This window comes from Phaenicophaeus curvirostris, chromosome 1 (assembly GCF_032191515.1).
Source record: "Phaenicophaeus curvirostris isolate KB17595 chromosome 1, BPBGC_Pcur_1.0, whole genome shotgun sequence".
Taxonomy (NCBI): Eukaryota; Metazoa; Chordata; class Aves; order Cuculiformes; family Cuculidae; genus Phaenicophaeus; species Phaenicophaeus curvirostris.
Window position 1 is genome coordinate 78114473 of NC_091392.1, and position 13908 is coordinate 78128380.

General features: G+C 36.7%; 1 protein-coding gene across 1 annotated transcript in view; it reads right to left on the bottom strand.

Moving 5' to 3' along the window:
- ANO2 (anoctamin 2) overlaps positions 1 to 13908 on the bottom strand; it is a 196412-nt gene that overhangs the window by 22459 nt on the left and 160045 nt on the right. The window contains exons 17-20 of the mRNA XM_069863875.1: positions 10010 to 10121; positions 8707 to 8764; positions 7743 to 7843; positions 293 to 441 (exon numbers count right to left, since the gene is read on the bottom strand). Coding sequence (XP_069719976.1) covers positions 293 to 441; positions 7743 to 7843; positions 8707 to 8764; positions 10010 to 10121 — 420 coding nt within the window. The remainder of the gene's footprint in view (positions 1 to 292; positions 442 to 7742; positions 7844 to 8706; positions 8765 to 10009; positions 10122 to 13908) is intronic.

The window sequence follows — 13908 nt, forward strand, 5'->3', positions numbered from 1 at the left end:
TTTTCTCAACTGGGATCACTAGACGCACAGAGTAACTATTAACAGATTCTAGGACTTATCACTGTTGGTATGTTGCTAATATGGTATTCACACAGTCTTGCTGTTTTGAATGCAATTTGTGCAAAGCTGCAAGTGGTTTGGGTTGCTTTCCTTTTATCATGCCAAGTTATAACATCCAGGTATATCATAGAATCACTAGATTGGAAAACCTATATATCATACGATATATAACGATTGGTCCTATGGAAAACTATAGTTGTTACAGTAATTGAAGGAAATTTAGAAAACTTACTCATTTCCATGTATTCTGGAGTCAGCCCAGTGAAAGGTTCCAAGGTATAGTCAAGATCCCATTGGTGAAGATTCTTTGATTGGTTTGTGTCTGTTTCCTTTGCCTCGGTTCTTTCGTCCTTCAGCTTCCTGAAGAGCTTCTTTAACTTCCTGAGGAACAACAGTTCAGATTAAATCAGCTCTTTCTTTCCCATATGTGATCTGGACCAAGCCTCTGCATGGTATACCCTGTTACTTTGGTGCACCACAGGCTCAGTTTATACCACCCTTGGAAATTCTGAAAAGTATATATATATTGATAGACTAAACATGCTGGTGAGTTTTTACTGCTGCTGAAGTATAAAAACAAAATGATTTCCTACCATTTCTTATGCAAACATAGATCAGCTATGTTTCCCAGGTCCCATAGATCAGTTGTGGGAGAAGTTCTCATCTTGACCACATTTATAATAATACAGGCTGCTTTGGCCAGATGATATATTACTCACACAGTTGAGCAATTATTTGTACAAGCATTTCTTTGGATCTCAGAAAGAATAGTAGTATTAACCACAGTCCCACTGAGATGGGGATCAAAATTTAATGACACTGACAAATACATGAGTTTCATATATATTATAGTTCCAGCATAAAATGAATCCATGTCTAAAAGAGTAAAGTATTCCCAGTGCCTCCAGGGGTGACATTTTAAACTCATATGCATCAAGAACATCATGCTATTTTACACCTTAAGAAAGTCCCATGGAAAAAATGTAATAGAAAGAGATATTTCCTCAGAATCAAGGAAGCAAAACAGAGTTGAATTAGCATGAAACATCAAGATTTATACTTATTATATGTCTTCATTTTGCAGATGAAATTTATCTTTCACAAATAAGCCAAACAACACAACACTGTTTCATAGTTCTTCACATATGTGCTAGATGAATGAAAATCCAGACTAATTCCAGTGATATTCTGCCAGTAGTGTAAGCGGGGCTCTCCCACAAACTTTTCCCTCACAGGTTGTTATAAATCCTTTGAACTAGAGGTGTGTGGCCTGCCGAGAGGAGTGTATGAGAAATGGTAGGGGTTTTTATTTGTACCTCCAGTTGAGCAGAACCACTCCCTCAGACCCTTAAGTAAGCAGCAGGGCAAGCATAGCTGATAAACACACTAAAGAATTTGCTGGGTAGGTTTATTGTTTTGTTCCTGATTATAGCGCAAGGCTCTACAGCACCCTGGAAATTACTACAGTGGCTGCAGAATTTCTACAGAACCCAGTATTTACAGGACACACACCATTCCATCGCCAGTACAGAGAAAACAGGGATTGACAGACACTTTTAAACCAGATCTAGGTTGCATCAGATCCTGTCAGTTCCAGGATCACAAAGCTCCAAAAATCAACAAATCAGCTCTGGGTTTTTTCCCAGGTGCAGCTAAGACATAGCTCAAAATTCTGATGGTAATATCCTCAGTATTTTGGCAATATATAGATATTTGGGATTTCAGGATTATTTTCAGAAAACTTTTTGATTTCACTCACCATAAAATCACATATATTTGGGCTAACTAAATACTTATAGTACCCAGAACATTCAGTTTACAGTTTTAATAAAAGGTGGGAGGTTTAAAATACTTCAAAAGAAAGAATTAGATAGATCCTTACAAAGACATTTACCTCCTAATTCATGCAAACTCAGCCATTTCAAGACACTAAAATTTCCTTTCCCCTCTCTGTTTTTATGGCAATCAAGGGAACTTGTCTGTGACAGAGGTGATGTAGTATTCAGGGGGCAGGAGTTAAAACAATCAAAGAATTCCCAGGATGCTCTTCCAGCACACCCCGATTAATTTCCTAATGTGAGGGACTCTCTGAGGACAGTGAACAATAACTTTAAGACAGTGCTGATTTCTGTTCCAATAAAATGATATGAGCAATGAATGTCCCTTGTATTTCCATGGGCAGATGAGATTAAAGAGCGTCTCACTGTCACCGTGCAGCAGCAGAGACAAAATTTGGGTGTGATGTGAAGTCTGTATATATGTGATCTAATCCTCTAGTTACAGCACCACAGAGCGGAGTTACAGAGTTTAGTGCATACACATAAATCCCATGAGAACTCAGTAACTAAACCAATAGTTTTTGGTTTTAATGTTTGTTTGGGAATACACTAAATCCGGTGCTCAGATACTCAGAAAAAAAATATTTTTTTATCTGGTTATCTATAAGCCAGGCATGAGGAGTTGCCCATTTACCCATATTGAGTTAAGCTTTGAAAGGTCTTATTTTTATTTTTGTGCAATTTTTTTAAAGAATCAACTAACTGACAGAAGGCTAAACTAATTCTTTTCAAATGTTCCACAGAAACAATGTGCCTTTGTGTGATATACATCCATATGAAGTTTCAGACCAAAAAGAAATGTGTAAAAAAGTTAAAGAAACAGAGAATGGGGATTTGCAAGGTGTTATTCTCTAAGAGTAGGGCAGTGAAAACGAGTTTTGCAGAACTCTATATCTGTGCATATGACTGTGTTTTTGAACCTGAGCAGGATCTTTAAATGTGTTTGTGTGAAATCACCTAATTATTCAGATCACCATTTTTAAACAAAGTTGACAGAGAACGATAACCAAGAACTACCTTAGCTTCTGACTTCTGCATGCCAGGTAGCCCCACCAGTGAGAAAGAGGTACAGCTGCTCATTCAGGATGAGTCTCTGAGAAGCTTTGTGCTGAAGACACACAAGCAGCAAAGTCTCATGACCCCACTTGTAGACATATGAATTTGGATATACAGGGAAAACTGTAAACTGTAGAACAGCCATTACTTTAGCCCTTTTGCCAGTGAATATCAGAAAGCAAGATAAATTCTTGAAAAGACTGGATAGAAGGAAAGACAGAAGAATGTAGGATGAGGGAGAAAGAAAATAAAGAACAAGTTTGGGTTTTTTTTTTTCTGAAGGCTATGTCTAGAGCAGTTAAAAGGATGCTGCAGTTTCTCATAAGTGACCAGCACCAAGCATTGTGTTAGATATGAGGTGGGAAGACAGTTTAACTATGCTACTTGCATAGCTTTATGCAGGGTAATCAACATCTGAAGAGAGCAAAAAATCACTGCAGGAAAAAGCCTCATCCCTAAAGAACCTGCAAGCTTTTGAGAAAAAAGATTAGGAAAAGAAAAATCAAAACAAAAGTGACCCTGGCTGCATGCAAGCACATGGTGCACTAATATGAAGCCTCCTTTTAAAAAAAAAACAACCAAACAGACAAACGATTCAACAGTTGATGTATTTATACATTTAAAGGGACTAGAAGCATTACAAGGATCTAGGGGAAGACATAAACGTGGCTTGGGGAAACTTTGTGGAGTGAGGCATAGTGGAACGTATAGAAGCTGGAGAGGCAGGGCTGCTGGGGTCAGGCAGAAATAGGACAGATGCAGATAAACTGTTTTGTTTGCACAAGTCTTTGTGTCTTCTGTGGCTATGCAGTCCTCATAATGCATCTCCACCAAAGCTTGCCAGAAATATTGAAACAGATGATCAGCTTACCAGTTTCTCAAGGCTCTCAGTTAACAAATGCCCTTGAGTACTGCAAAGACAGATCATCTCTAACAGTCACCAAGAACTGGATTTGAAGTATGGCAAGGAAATAATTGCCAGAACATAGATGCAAACAAAGACTTAACATGAAAAGATAAAAATCCATAGAATCCAGCTGCCAGTGATGAATATATAGTAGGTGGGTTTTAAGGCTGTCTTTCCAATTCATCCTTTTTCCTTTGGAGTATGACAGAAATGGGTACAGGAACAAACCTAGACAGAAAAGACTGTTGGGTTGAGTAGACGGAATGCTTGTGTCTACAGAAAAATAAGTGCAGCGACTTGCACTTTTGCATCCTTACCTGTAATTTTGTTTACTGCTTTGGGGACGGAGAATTGAAGGTCCATGCTTTTCTTCAGTCATATTCCTACAGTCTGTTCACATAAGGAAAGAACCCCTTATATTCACAGGCAGGGAGCACAAGAAGGAGGCAGAGGGAGAATGAAAGATATTAACCTCTCATCCTGTTCCACAAATTTATGGTATAGTGATGCTTCCTTGGCACACTCAGACCTACTGGATTCTATGGGAGTTTCAGCTGCGTTTTGGCTTTATTAATTTCTCAAACAGAAGGAATCAACAACCAAAAACAGGAAGGAAAAAATGAGGCAAAAAATCCCCCTAATTAATTAGGTGAAAAACAATATAAAAGATAATAGCTATGAAAGGGTGTCTTTTCTTTGATTTTATTAACTCTTGGTATCCTCACCCAGCACAGTTAAGTGCATTTTGAAGTGATAGAAATCAAAGTTGAATAAAAAGGCCAAAACTGTAGCCTCACTGAAGTCAATTGGAGTTCTGCCATTGACTTCAATAGGACCAGGATTTCACCCTAAGGGTTTATTGCCAAGATCAAAGACAGAGACTAATAAAATAAAGACAAGGATATTTTTCAATAAGTTCAGGAAAACAGAACTGAAGAAAGAAAAGGAGTGCTAAAGGAATTCTAGGTTAAGGCTTTCATGCCCTGCAGCCTTTTAGGGTCAATTCCTGTGGCAACAATATAAGAATTATGGTATGTGACACATATGGGTGAACTGTGGCACCTGTTAAACTTGCGAATTCCAGCCCCACAGAACATATATTCTGATTCAAGAAGGCTTAGTTTTCCATAATTCTAATGTGATATTTACCTAGCTGTTTTGATGTTCTTGGGCACAGAAACTGAAAAAGAAATTACAGAATTGTTTAGAATACCAGCAAGTCACATCTTCCATAGCTGTGACTATGGATAAGCCAGAATGAAGACATTGAATGATGGTTCCAAACTTCAATAGCATTTGGTGCTCTAGAGACATAATATATGGATATTTCTTATAAGATCAGTCTATCACCAGTTTAGTAGCATTTTTGGAGGGAAAGAGACAGCAAATGGGAGTAAGACTATCTCACCTTCTGCAAAGCAGTTAAAATGCCTTGGATTTTATGGCAAATGACCACTTTTTGGTCATTTTTTGGTTTGGTTTTTTTTTTGAAAATAAGCCTGAAATCCCAAGATCTGGGTCATCATGTAACTTAGCAGAGGGATATTTCCATTTTGCAGACATACAGAGGACAATTTTAGCTTCTGGAGTACAAATCACCATTTATGTTAGTCCCCTCTGCCTCTTCATATGGATAAGGCTGACTGCACCACTTGGGTATCCTGCCCACAGTGAAAATATAAAGAGCCAGTGAAATGAGGTACAAGGCAAGGGGCAAAAAAAAGTAGCTGCTGAAACTGCAGATAGAAAGACTCATCTATCTCTCTTCCACAGGAGGACTGTGCAAAAGTAGACCCTAGAAAACAGAACAAGGGCCTTATGAAGACAAAGATATCCTGTGAAGGAAAATAAAAAAAAGTATTGGTAGACAAAGAATGTTCTAACAGAGGAGATGACTTAACTGTAAGAGATTACCAAGAAAAATAGGTAGCAGAACAGAAAGAATAGAATACAGTAGGAAGCTAGAGAAGGCTGGAGAGCAGAATGTGAAGGTATGTTTATTTATACATCTGTCACGTTGCTAACAACGGCACGTACATACACACGCATGGCAGAACTACTGGTACAACACATGCATGTTTGGAATCCCTTTTGATCTCAATTTATATGCATCCAGCAGACCTATGGACAGCCCTCTGATAATCTGTTTGATCAGTACTCAAAGTGTCTGCATGTCTGTGTGCTTGAGGCAGATGAGGTAGAACAGAGGATCATTGAGGATCTAATCCAAACCAGTAAAGTGCTCCATGCAGAAATACAAGGCTAATTCTGCTTTAATTAACTTAAGTGTTCAGTAAAGCACTGTGCTTCTCCTGGTGCAAACAGGTTTGGTGAGACAGGCCAAGCCCTATCTATGAATATACACGTGATTTTGTTGAGAATGCAAAGTAAAGGTGTGTTTATTTCAGGATGACAAGACATCATTGTGACTGAAATGAGATATTTCCCTGGAAAGGAGAAGATGAAAGTATGTTTGTTTTTAAATAGTTATTCAGTTCTGAAAACTGAAGCCACCACACATTGTTGGCAGAAGGATGGGCAGCAGAATTGAGGGAGAATAATGGGATGAAATTGTCACAATCTTGCACTTAGAAATAATTTGATAGGAATTTTCACTTTGAACTGGATCTGCCTTTGCTTTCATGAACCAAAAATAGCAAATACAATATTTCTAACATCATAAAATCCCCATTTAAAAAGTCCAATAGCAGTCAGCCTTTGGAAGATGGAAAAAAATGCACCAGGCTTACACTGAGAAAGCTTTAAACCTCCAACATGTCAGATATTTTTGGAATGATTTACCAAACTTTTCTCAAAATAAACTGTAAACTCAATGAGATGTAGACAGAAAACAGGCCTCTCTAGTGAACTTTGACATAAGAATAATGAAAGAATCCATGACCCACATTTGATTTGTTTGGGATTTTTTTTTTTTGGCTTTCCAATTAAATTACTTCCAAAACAAAAGTCTTGCAAGGGAAAGGGAGGAAAAGGGCTCATTTTAAAAAATATTTCATAACTTTTCAAGCATGTCTCATCTTGGTTTCTAGTTAGCATCTTCAAGACCTTCCTTAGGTAAGATATCCAAAAGCTACTGACACCAGAGTTGAAAAATTCTGACTAATTTCAGTGAAGACTTGCACCTAAGCCAGACTCTTCATCTAACACAGCATTTCCCAGACCACTGCCGCCAACAAGGATGGTTCAGTTAACAGAAACAAGAGCAAACCTCCCAACAGGCAGGAGCAGGACATTCTCAGTGGATTTTCTTGCCTGAGGATCCCCTTGACACTGAAGACACATCAAGAGAAATTGCTTTGGAGCAGAGGACACTGCTGTGGCAGAAAGTCACTAAGCAGCATGTCAGCATCTCTCCCATCCTCTAGCTTCTGCATTACAGTGACTTACTGACATACAGGCACCTTAGAAATGTGTAGATTTCATCTGTAAACCCATAAAATAGTCATAGATCAAGTAATACATTTTAAATCCTTTATGAGCTATTGCTTTTCTCCATGCCATCTCTCATTCACTTATACTAATTCATTTTCAATGCTGCAACTCTGAAAGCTTCTCTAAAACTTCCCAAGAGATCTATGATACCTTGCCTGTTTTCCTAGGTTTCTAAAATAAATTTAGATCAATTATTTTATATATTCATTCACTTTCTTTAAGCCATTTACTGCAGATAATGCCAATTATTCAACATAAAATACAGCCAGATCATTTCATCACAACCAAAAATGTGATTTATCATCACATTCAATTAGAACCCACTGAAGTCAGTGGCAAAAGTCCCATTCAGTTGAATAAGGATCAAGGCTTTAATTTACGGTGTCATAGGAATAATGCATGGTAATGGAGAAGGCCAGGATACATACGGGATTCCAATTTCAAACAGATTGTTTTGAATCAGTTGTTTTCCAAGCATAATGATGCTCAACTGAATACAGAGTTCCATCAAACATCCTCCTGGAGCACACTGTAATTAAACAAAACCATAGTGAGAAATGAGTAAGAGAATTAGTTTAAAAGCACCCACCTGGAAGAGCTACCAAAGTCTATATGTGTCCACCAACATCGCCACCAATTTATTCAGGAGCACAGAGCTCATCAATCATTGCAATTTTGTCCTTAACAAGGTATTTCATCTACACTCATAAAACCACATTACAGAAAATATGCAGAGCTCTGAAATAGCTTACTGTGCCCTGGGGCTACTATATTTCCTTTAAAAATATTTACTATGTAATCAATGTAATAAACATAATGCAGAATCACCAATACTCTTCCAACCTGGAATCTCCCAAGGGGGCAGAAAGTCTTCAGTCTTGCGAAGAATGATGTGTAAGCTTTGTTGTAAAACCTTGTGTATTTCTATTGATTTTTAAGGGCATACCCACAGCAGTTAAAAGGAGGTTTAGGGCAAAAAAAATTGTTTACAGCTTCAGCATAAAATGGCTATAATTTGTTAGACTACTAAAATTACTAGACTTCTAGGGGTCATGAGAATGTGAATCCAGATTCAAGTTCTAGCTCTGCTAAAGGTTTCCCTAGGTCCTTGGTCAAACCATTCAATCTGTTTGTGCCTTCATGCCCCCTTGTAAAGAAATGGTGAAGCTTCACCTAAGAAAGACTGTGAAGGTTTTCTTAGAACAGCAGAAAGAGAGAACATACAGATGCCTGAGAGGGAAAATTTGGATTTTGTTTATTTATGTTGATTTAACATCTTGTTTTAACATGTTTCCTATTTTTCCTTTATTGTCTAGACTCTGCTGAAATACACTGCACAAACAACTCATTTTGTTAAGGATATTTTTTTGTTTGAATTTCATATGTACTTACCTCTTCCATTCGATAACCATCAAACACATATACATAACGACCAGGACGGCCAACAAATCTGAAAGCAATAACAATATATAAATATAAAAGCAGGGGAAAATGTTAACTTTAACAACATAACTGTTCATTAATACTAGTTAAAGTATTTCCAAACTAGCCACTTAAATATAAATTTTGACGTACTCAACAACTATTCAACTTTTGTTATTTAATCTTATTTCAAACAGAAGGCCTCTGCAAATGTTTTCCTACTACTTCTTGATAAAATACTTCTAACAGAAAAATTTTCCATCCTAAATAATGATAAAAATCTCCCTGTCTTCATTAGAGATTACAAACCAAACTGTGAACACATATCCTAACTCACATTCTTTTGCATTTGAGTAATACCCTGAATTTTGTGTATACAACACAAAATAAATGGTTAAAAAAGATGTCTTACAACATTTACAACTGCTGGTAAAATGGATCATTAATTCTTATATCAATGATGCTGAATAGGATTATTGAAGATTATAGATTAACAGCCTTTATAGCCCCCAATAGGAACAGAAAAATGGTATGAAACAGGATCCAGAGGATGTTTTAAACATTTATGCCAAAATTTAGAAAATAATCATTTCAAGCTTCCCATTGAAAAGCATGTCTTAAACTGTGGATAACTGAGTCCCAAAAGACAATGATCCTGAACCCATAGGAAGTCACACTTATTTAGTAAGACAGTTGAATTAGCTTTTTGGTTAATCAGTTCATTTGCCAAAACATGAAACTTCCAGTTGACTATAACCATTTATTAATTTAACTTGATACGGGTAAATAGTGCAGAATGCTGAGAAAGTAAAAGAGAAAGAAGTTCCATAATTTTAAATGAGCCAGGAAAATCTTTCTTTGCTAAACAATGCTTCAAGAAACATTTGCTAAAATGTGAAAAGTGAAGACTCGTAAGCAATACAGCTCACTCATAAATGCAACATCCTTTTTTAAGTAAAGGGAATTATTTTCTGTGGTGTGAATTATTCTTATTTTTGAAAGAAAACTAAAATCCTTGCATTTCAGAACAACGTTGTACTTTGAAGAGAGATGGGACAGAACCCAACGTCATGCCCTGCCATTCAAAAGCAAGCTTTACCTAACCTTTTTTATGATATTTTTTCAGAGATGATGAAGGTGAACAGTTCTAGACATACCTAGGTAGGCCTTTGCGCCCATTTTTAAACACCGATCCACTATTATAGACACAGATATATACACACATTATTCTCTATACATGTTAATGTCTATATGTAAAGGACATTAATCCTACCTTCCTTTAAAAAAGGCAACATAAAAAATTGGTGCATAAGAATTCACAAACTTCAGTAGGAATGCTTTCAAAACCAGCCTCTCCTCAAATGTTTTCTCAGTTTTTGGTACCTCTGGGTGGAGGGAAAAAGTCAAATCAGAGAGATCAATTAGTAAATATGTTAACATCCTTGATATTCACAAACAGAACAGTAAACTGAAAATTTCAAGCTCATACTGTTTTTTCCATTGTACTTTTAATTTATACCAATGCACATGAACTCAGTCACTGACTCTTGATTTCCAGAGAGTCTTTACAAATTTCCAGGTGGAAATGGAAGATTCTTTGATAAATGACAAAATAATTAACTTGATTCTCTCACAGGCTTCTGTCAGCTTATTCAAAGTTGCTCATGATTGACTGTTCAACACTCTGGTGAAAAAAATCCCAACAGATCATGATGTTTGGTCTACATCTGACAATACATAATTTCTCCAATTTCTTTCATTGTTTTGCTGAGAGAACTGGCCAGACCACATCACCTTCCTCTGCTTCAGGCCATATCTGTAAAATCATAGCCCAGACCTCCTCTGTCATTTACTCTTACATCAATTTTATTATTAACTATATGATACCATTAAATATATTTATTAACACAATGTATATATAATTATTAATAAAATTAATAGATGTAAATAATTATATATTTGAATGGCTTTCTTACTAGCTAACTGGAGTTTGAAGGAAAAAATAACTGATTCTTGATATTTGATTTCATAAAGCCAAAGGAGTATAAATGGCTTTCACATCTGTATAAGCATAATGCATATTAAAATATGTGAGTGTATCAGCTACACAATTAAAATAACAAAGCATTAATATTCTCAGTTCATGAGTAATGAAAGTAAAGTACGAAGACATTCATCTAGAGAAATAAAAAAGCCTTCTTAACTTAGTACATGCAAGCCTTTTCTTCTATAACAAGACTGTTAATATGCTTAACACTAAACACAATACCTTGCTGAATAAGGCATTAAATGAAATGTTAATTGCCATGCAAAATAAATGTACATTTTTTGTAATGTTTCTCCATTTACTATATGAAGTATATATTTCTAGAATTCTTTAGATAAATTTTAATATGTCTTACAAATTTTCAATGCTTATTACTCTGATCTCAGATTTATTTCCAGTTTCCATGGAAATTTTCTAGCAACAGAAAACATAGGTATAAGAGAGAGGCTTTTCAAACTGAAAGTATAATCCTCGTTTAAAGTTCCTACATGGATTATACTCTTGTATTGCCATGCTCATCCTGAGCTGTTAACTAATGAGACAGCAGATCATTTTATTGGGGTATGTTTTTGTCTGAATGGAAGTGTGAAATAATAACGTAGATTCAGGGTTCTGGCTTTAAAGACTTCATTGAAAACATTGCTGCACTTGTACAGTTTTGGTTTGGGGCACGCATTAGGTAGTTTTTTTCTTCTGGGATTTTTTTTTTTTTTAAAAAAGAAGCGTGAGCACCAAAGGAACAGAAAAACACTCATGAGTCCACACTGCCTGGTTTTATTTATGAGACTTTGAATCATATTTTCATAAAAAGCCAACACACAACCTGATGAGCCCTAAGCCATCATCCACTTATATGTACAGAAAACCTTCATTAAACCTTCAAACGATTTGCACTATTTGTAGATGACCCCATGTGCTGGATAGATCCTCAGGACAACAACTCAGGGCAACAGGAATATCAAATAGCAGTGGTCCAGCTTTGAATTTGAGGGAGAAAAACCCTAGCCTCTGTCTTATGCAGAACTCCCACAGAGATGAGCTCAGCCTCTGGATGAAAATTTGCACACCATATATGGTTCCAGAGACTCACTCAGCACTGCCTTCGCTCCCCACACTTAGATATACTATACCATACTAATAGAGGTATGCATAGTATTTTTCCTTTAGCTAGTGGAGTCTGCTACACAAGAAATGCACCCAGTCAGAAAAGATGCATTAGCAAGAGAGAAAACTTTCACCCCCAAAATGATACACTCATAATATATGGTTGGGTTTGCACCATATTGCACAAATATTAAGCAGCTGAAACTTTTCAGGTAAAGAATAAGGTGAGGTATTTGTGGCATAGACCTTAACTCACTGAAGGATTTGCTGCTTTTATAAGGCACAAACAGAACTAGTTTTGATTTTATCCCCATTTGACTGATTCTTCCTTGACCTGAGTGAAGTTACAAGCAAATAAATGAGCTGTAAATCGTCTGACACCAACCCATTACTGAAGATGAACTATTCAGCCTAGGATATAAAGGTATAACCTGCACTTCTGCTGGTCCGATCTGTGATAAGGGGACAACAGTGCCCCACTCGGCTACTTCCACAAGAGAAGCATGGAGTGCAAATGCATTCTCTGCGAGCTCTCTGTACAGATTACAACAAAATTACTACTTTTTTTTCACTCTAGGCACTGATTCAGCGGGAATTGAGGCACATCCATTGCTTTGATCCTATGATAAATGCAGTTACTATCAGTGGTACTATTACTGTGCATACAGATGTAACTTTCTACTTGAACAAAGATTCAGGTGTGTTTGGGGTTAGAAGAGAAACCTATGCTATCAAGAGCTGTTCCTCTAGCCCAGTAATGTGTTCCTCAGCTTGTTGATTAACTGCAGTGTGAAAAAAGAATTGACTATGTTTTGCTCTGCTCAGCAAAATGAAAGTTCACAAGGTAAGGAGCATTTATCAGTGTGAATTAACTGTAATTTTTTTGACATTATTAGAGCTGGCATCTGAGCCTTTCATTGGATAAAGCTGCCTGAATGAACTTCCTATTTAATGTAATTTGTAGCATTAGAGATTACTCAGACTGGATCCGTTTTAAACAGAAGATCGGATGGTTCATTAGGGATGCTGCCTGAATAAAGATAGCAGCATTAGGATTAAATGCAGAGTGATGGCAGAGTATAATCAGCAATAAACTCTTGTTTCTTTCACAATTCACAATGGTGCATGTTTCAAAGGGACAGATTTTTCTTCTGTACTTCCCCCAAAGAGGCAATGGCAGCTGCTTGCACTTCCTAGCTTTTGCCTAGAAATCGCCAGAGAGGAGAAGCCTCACCTTCATCTCTTCCTACTCTTTTAACACAGCAGTGTCATGCCTTGATAATTGTGCCCTTTCTTACCTGGACAGGTGCAGTGGACAGGATTGATCGGGTCACACACAGTTATCAGTTTGTCAGTTATATGAAAGCTGAAAATCTGGGTACAATTTTGGCCTGGACAGTAAGCCTGAGCTTCCTTATGCCTTATTCCTTATCCTATAGAGATCATTTGTGTAACCCGGCTATATTCTATCTAAAGCTGATTCAAAATGGAAACAAGCAAATTAACCCCATATGGTTGCATTTTGTGAAAATTAATTGCTTGTCTTCATTTCTTTCAAATACTTTATGAATTTAATCTAAACTATCAGGCTATCCTCACTGGTAAAACCACAGGACCATATTTTAAAATCTCAGGATTTTAACTCTATTATGACAACTATAAAACTTTAGTTTATGGCTTTCTTCAGAAAAAAGACTAAAACAAATGTTTTCACTTGTGACTTCGACAGTTTCTTGAGAAAGTGAGAATAAGAAGCACAAGTCTTAAAAGTTCTGACGGTCTTAATCTGAAGTCTACTAGTTTCAGCCAGCTTCACATCACTGTAGGTTTCACAGGGTGGGAATCTGCAGTTTTGAGTGACTGAGCCAGTCTCCAATTAGCAAAAAGTTTCTAATTTGGATGCTTAAATTTAGATGCCCCAAAAGAACACTTGCTACAGTTAAAGGCATATGTGGTTGCTAATTGATTTTCAGTGTTTTTAATAATTGACTATATATTCCTAGATTTCAAAGCATCTAGAA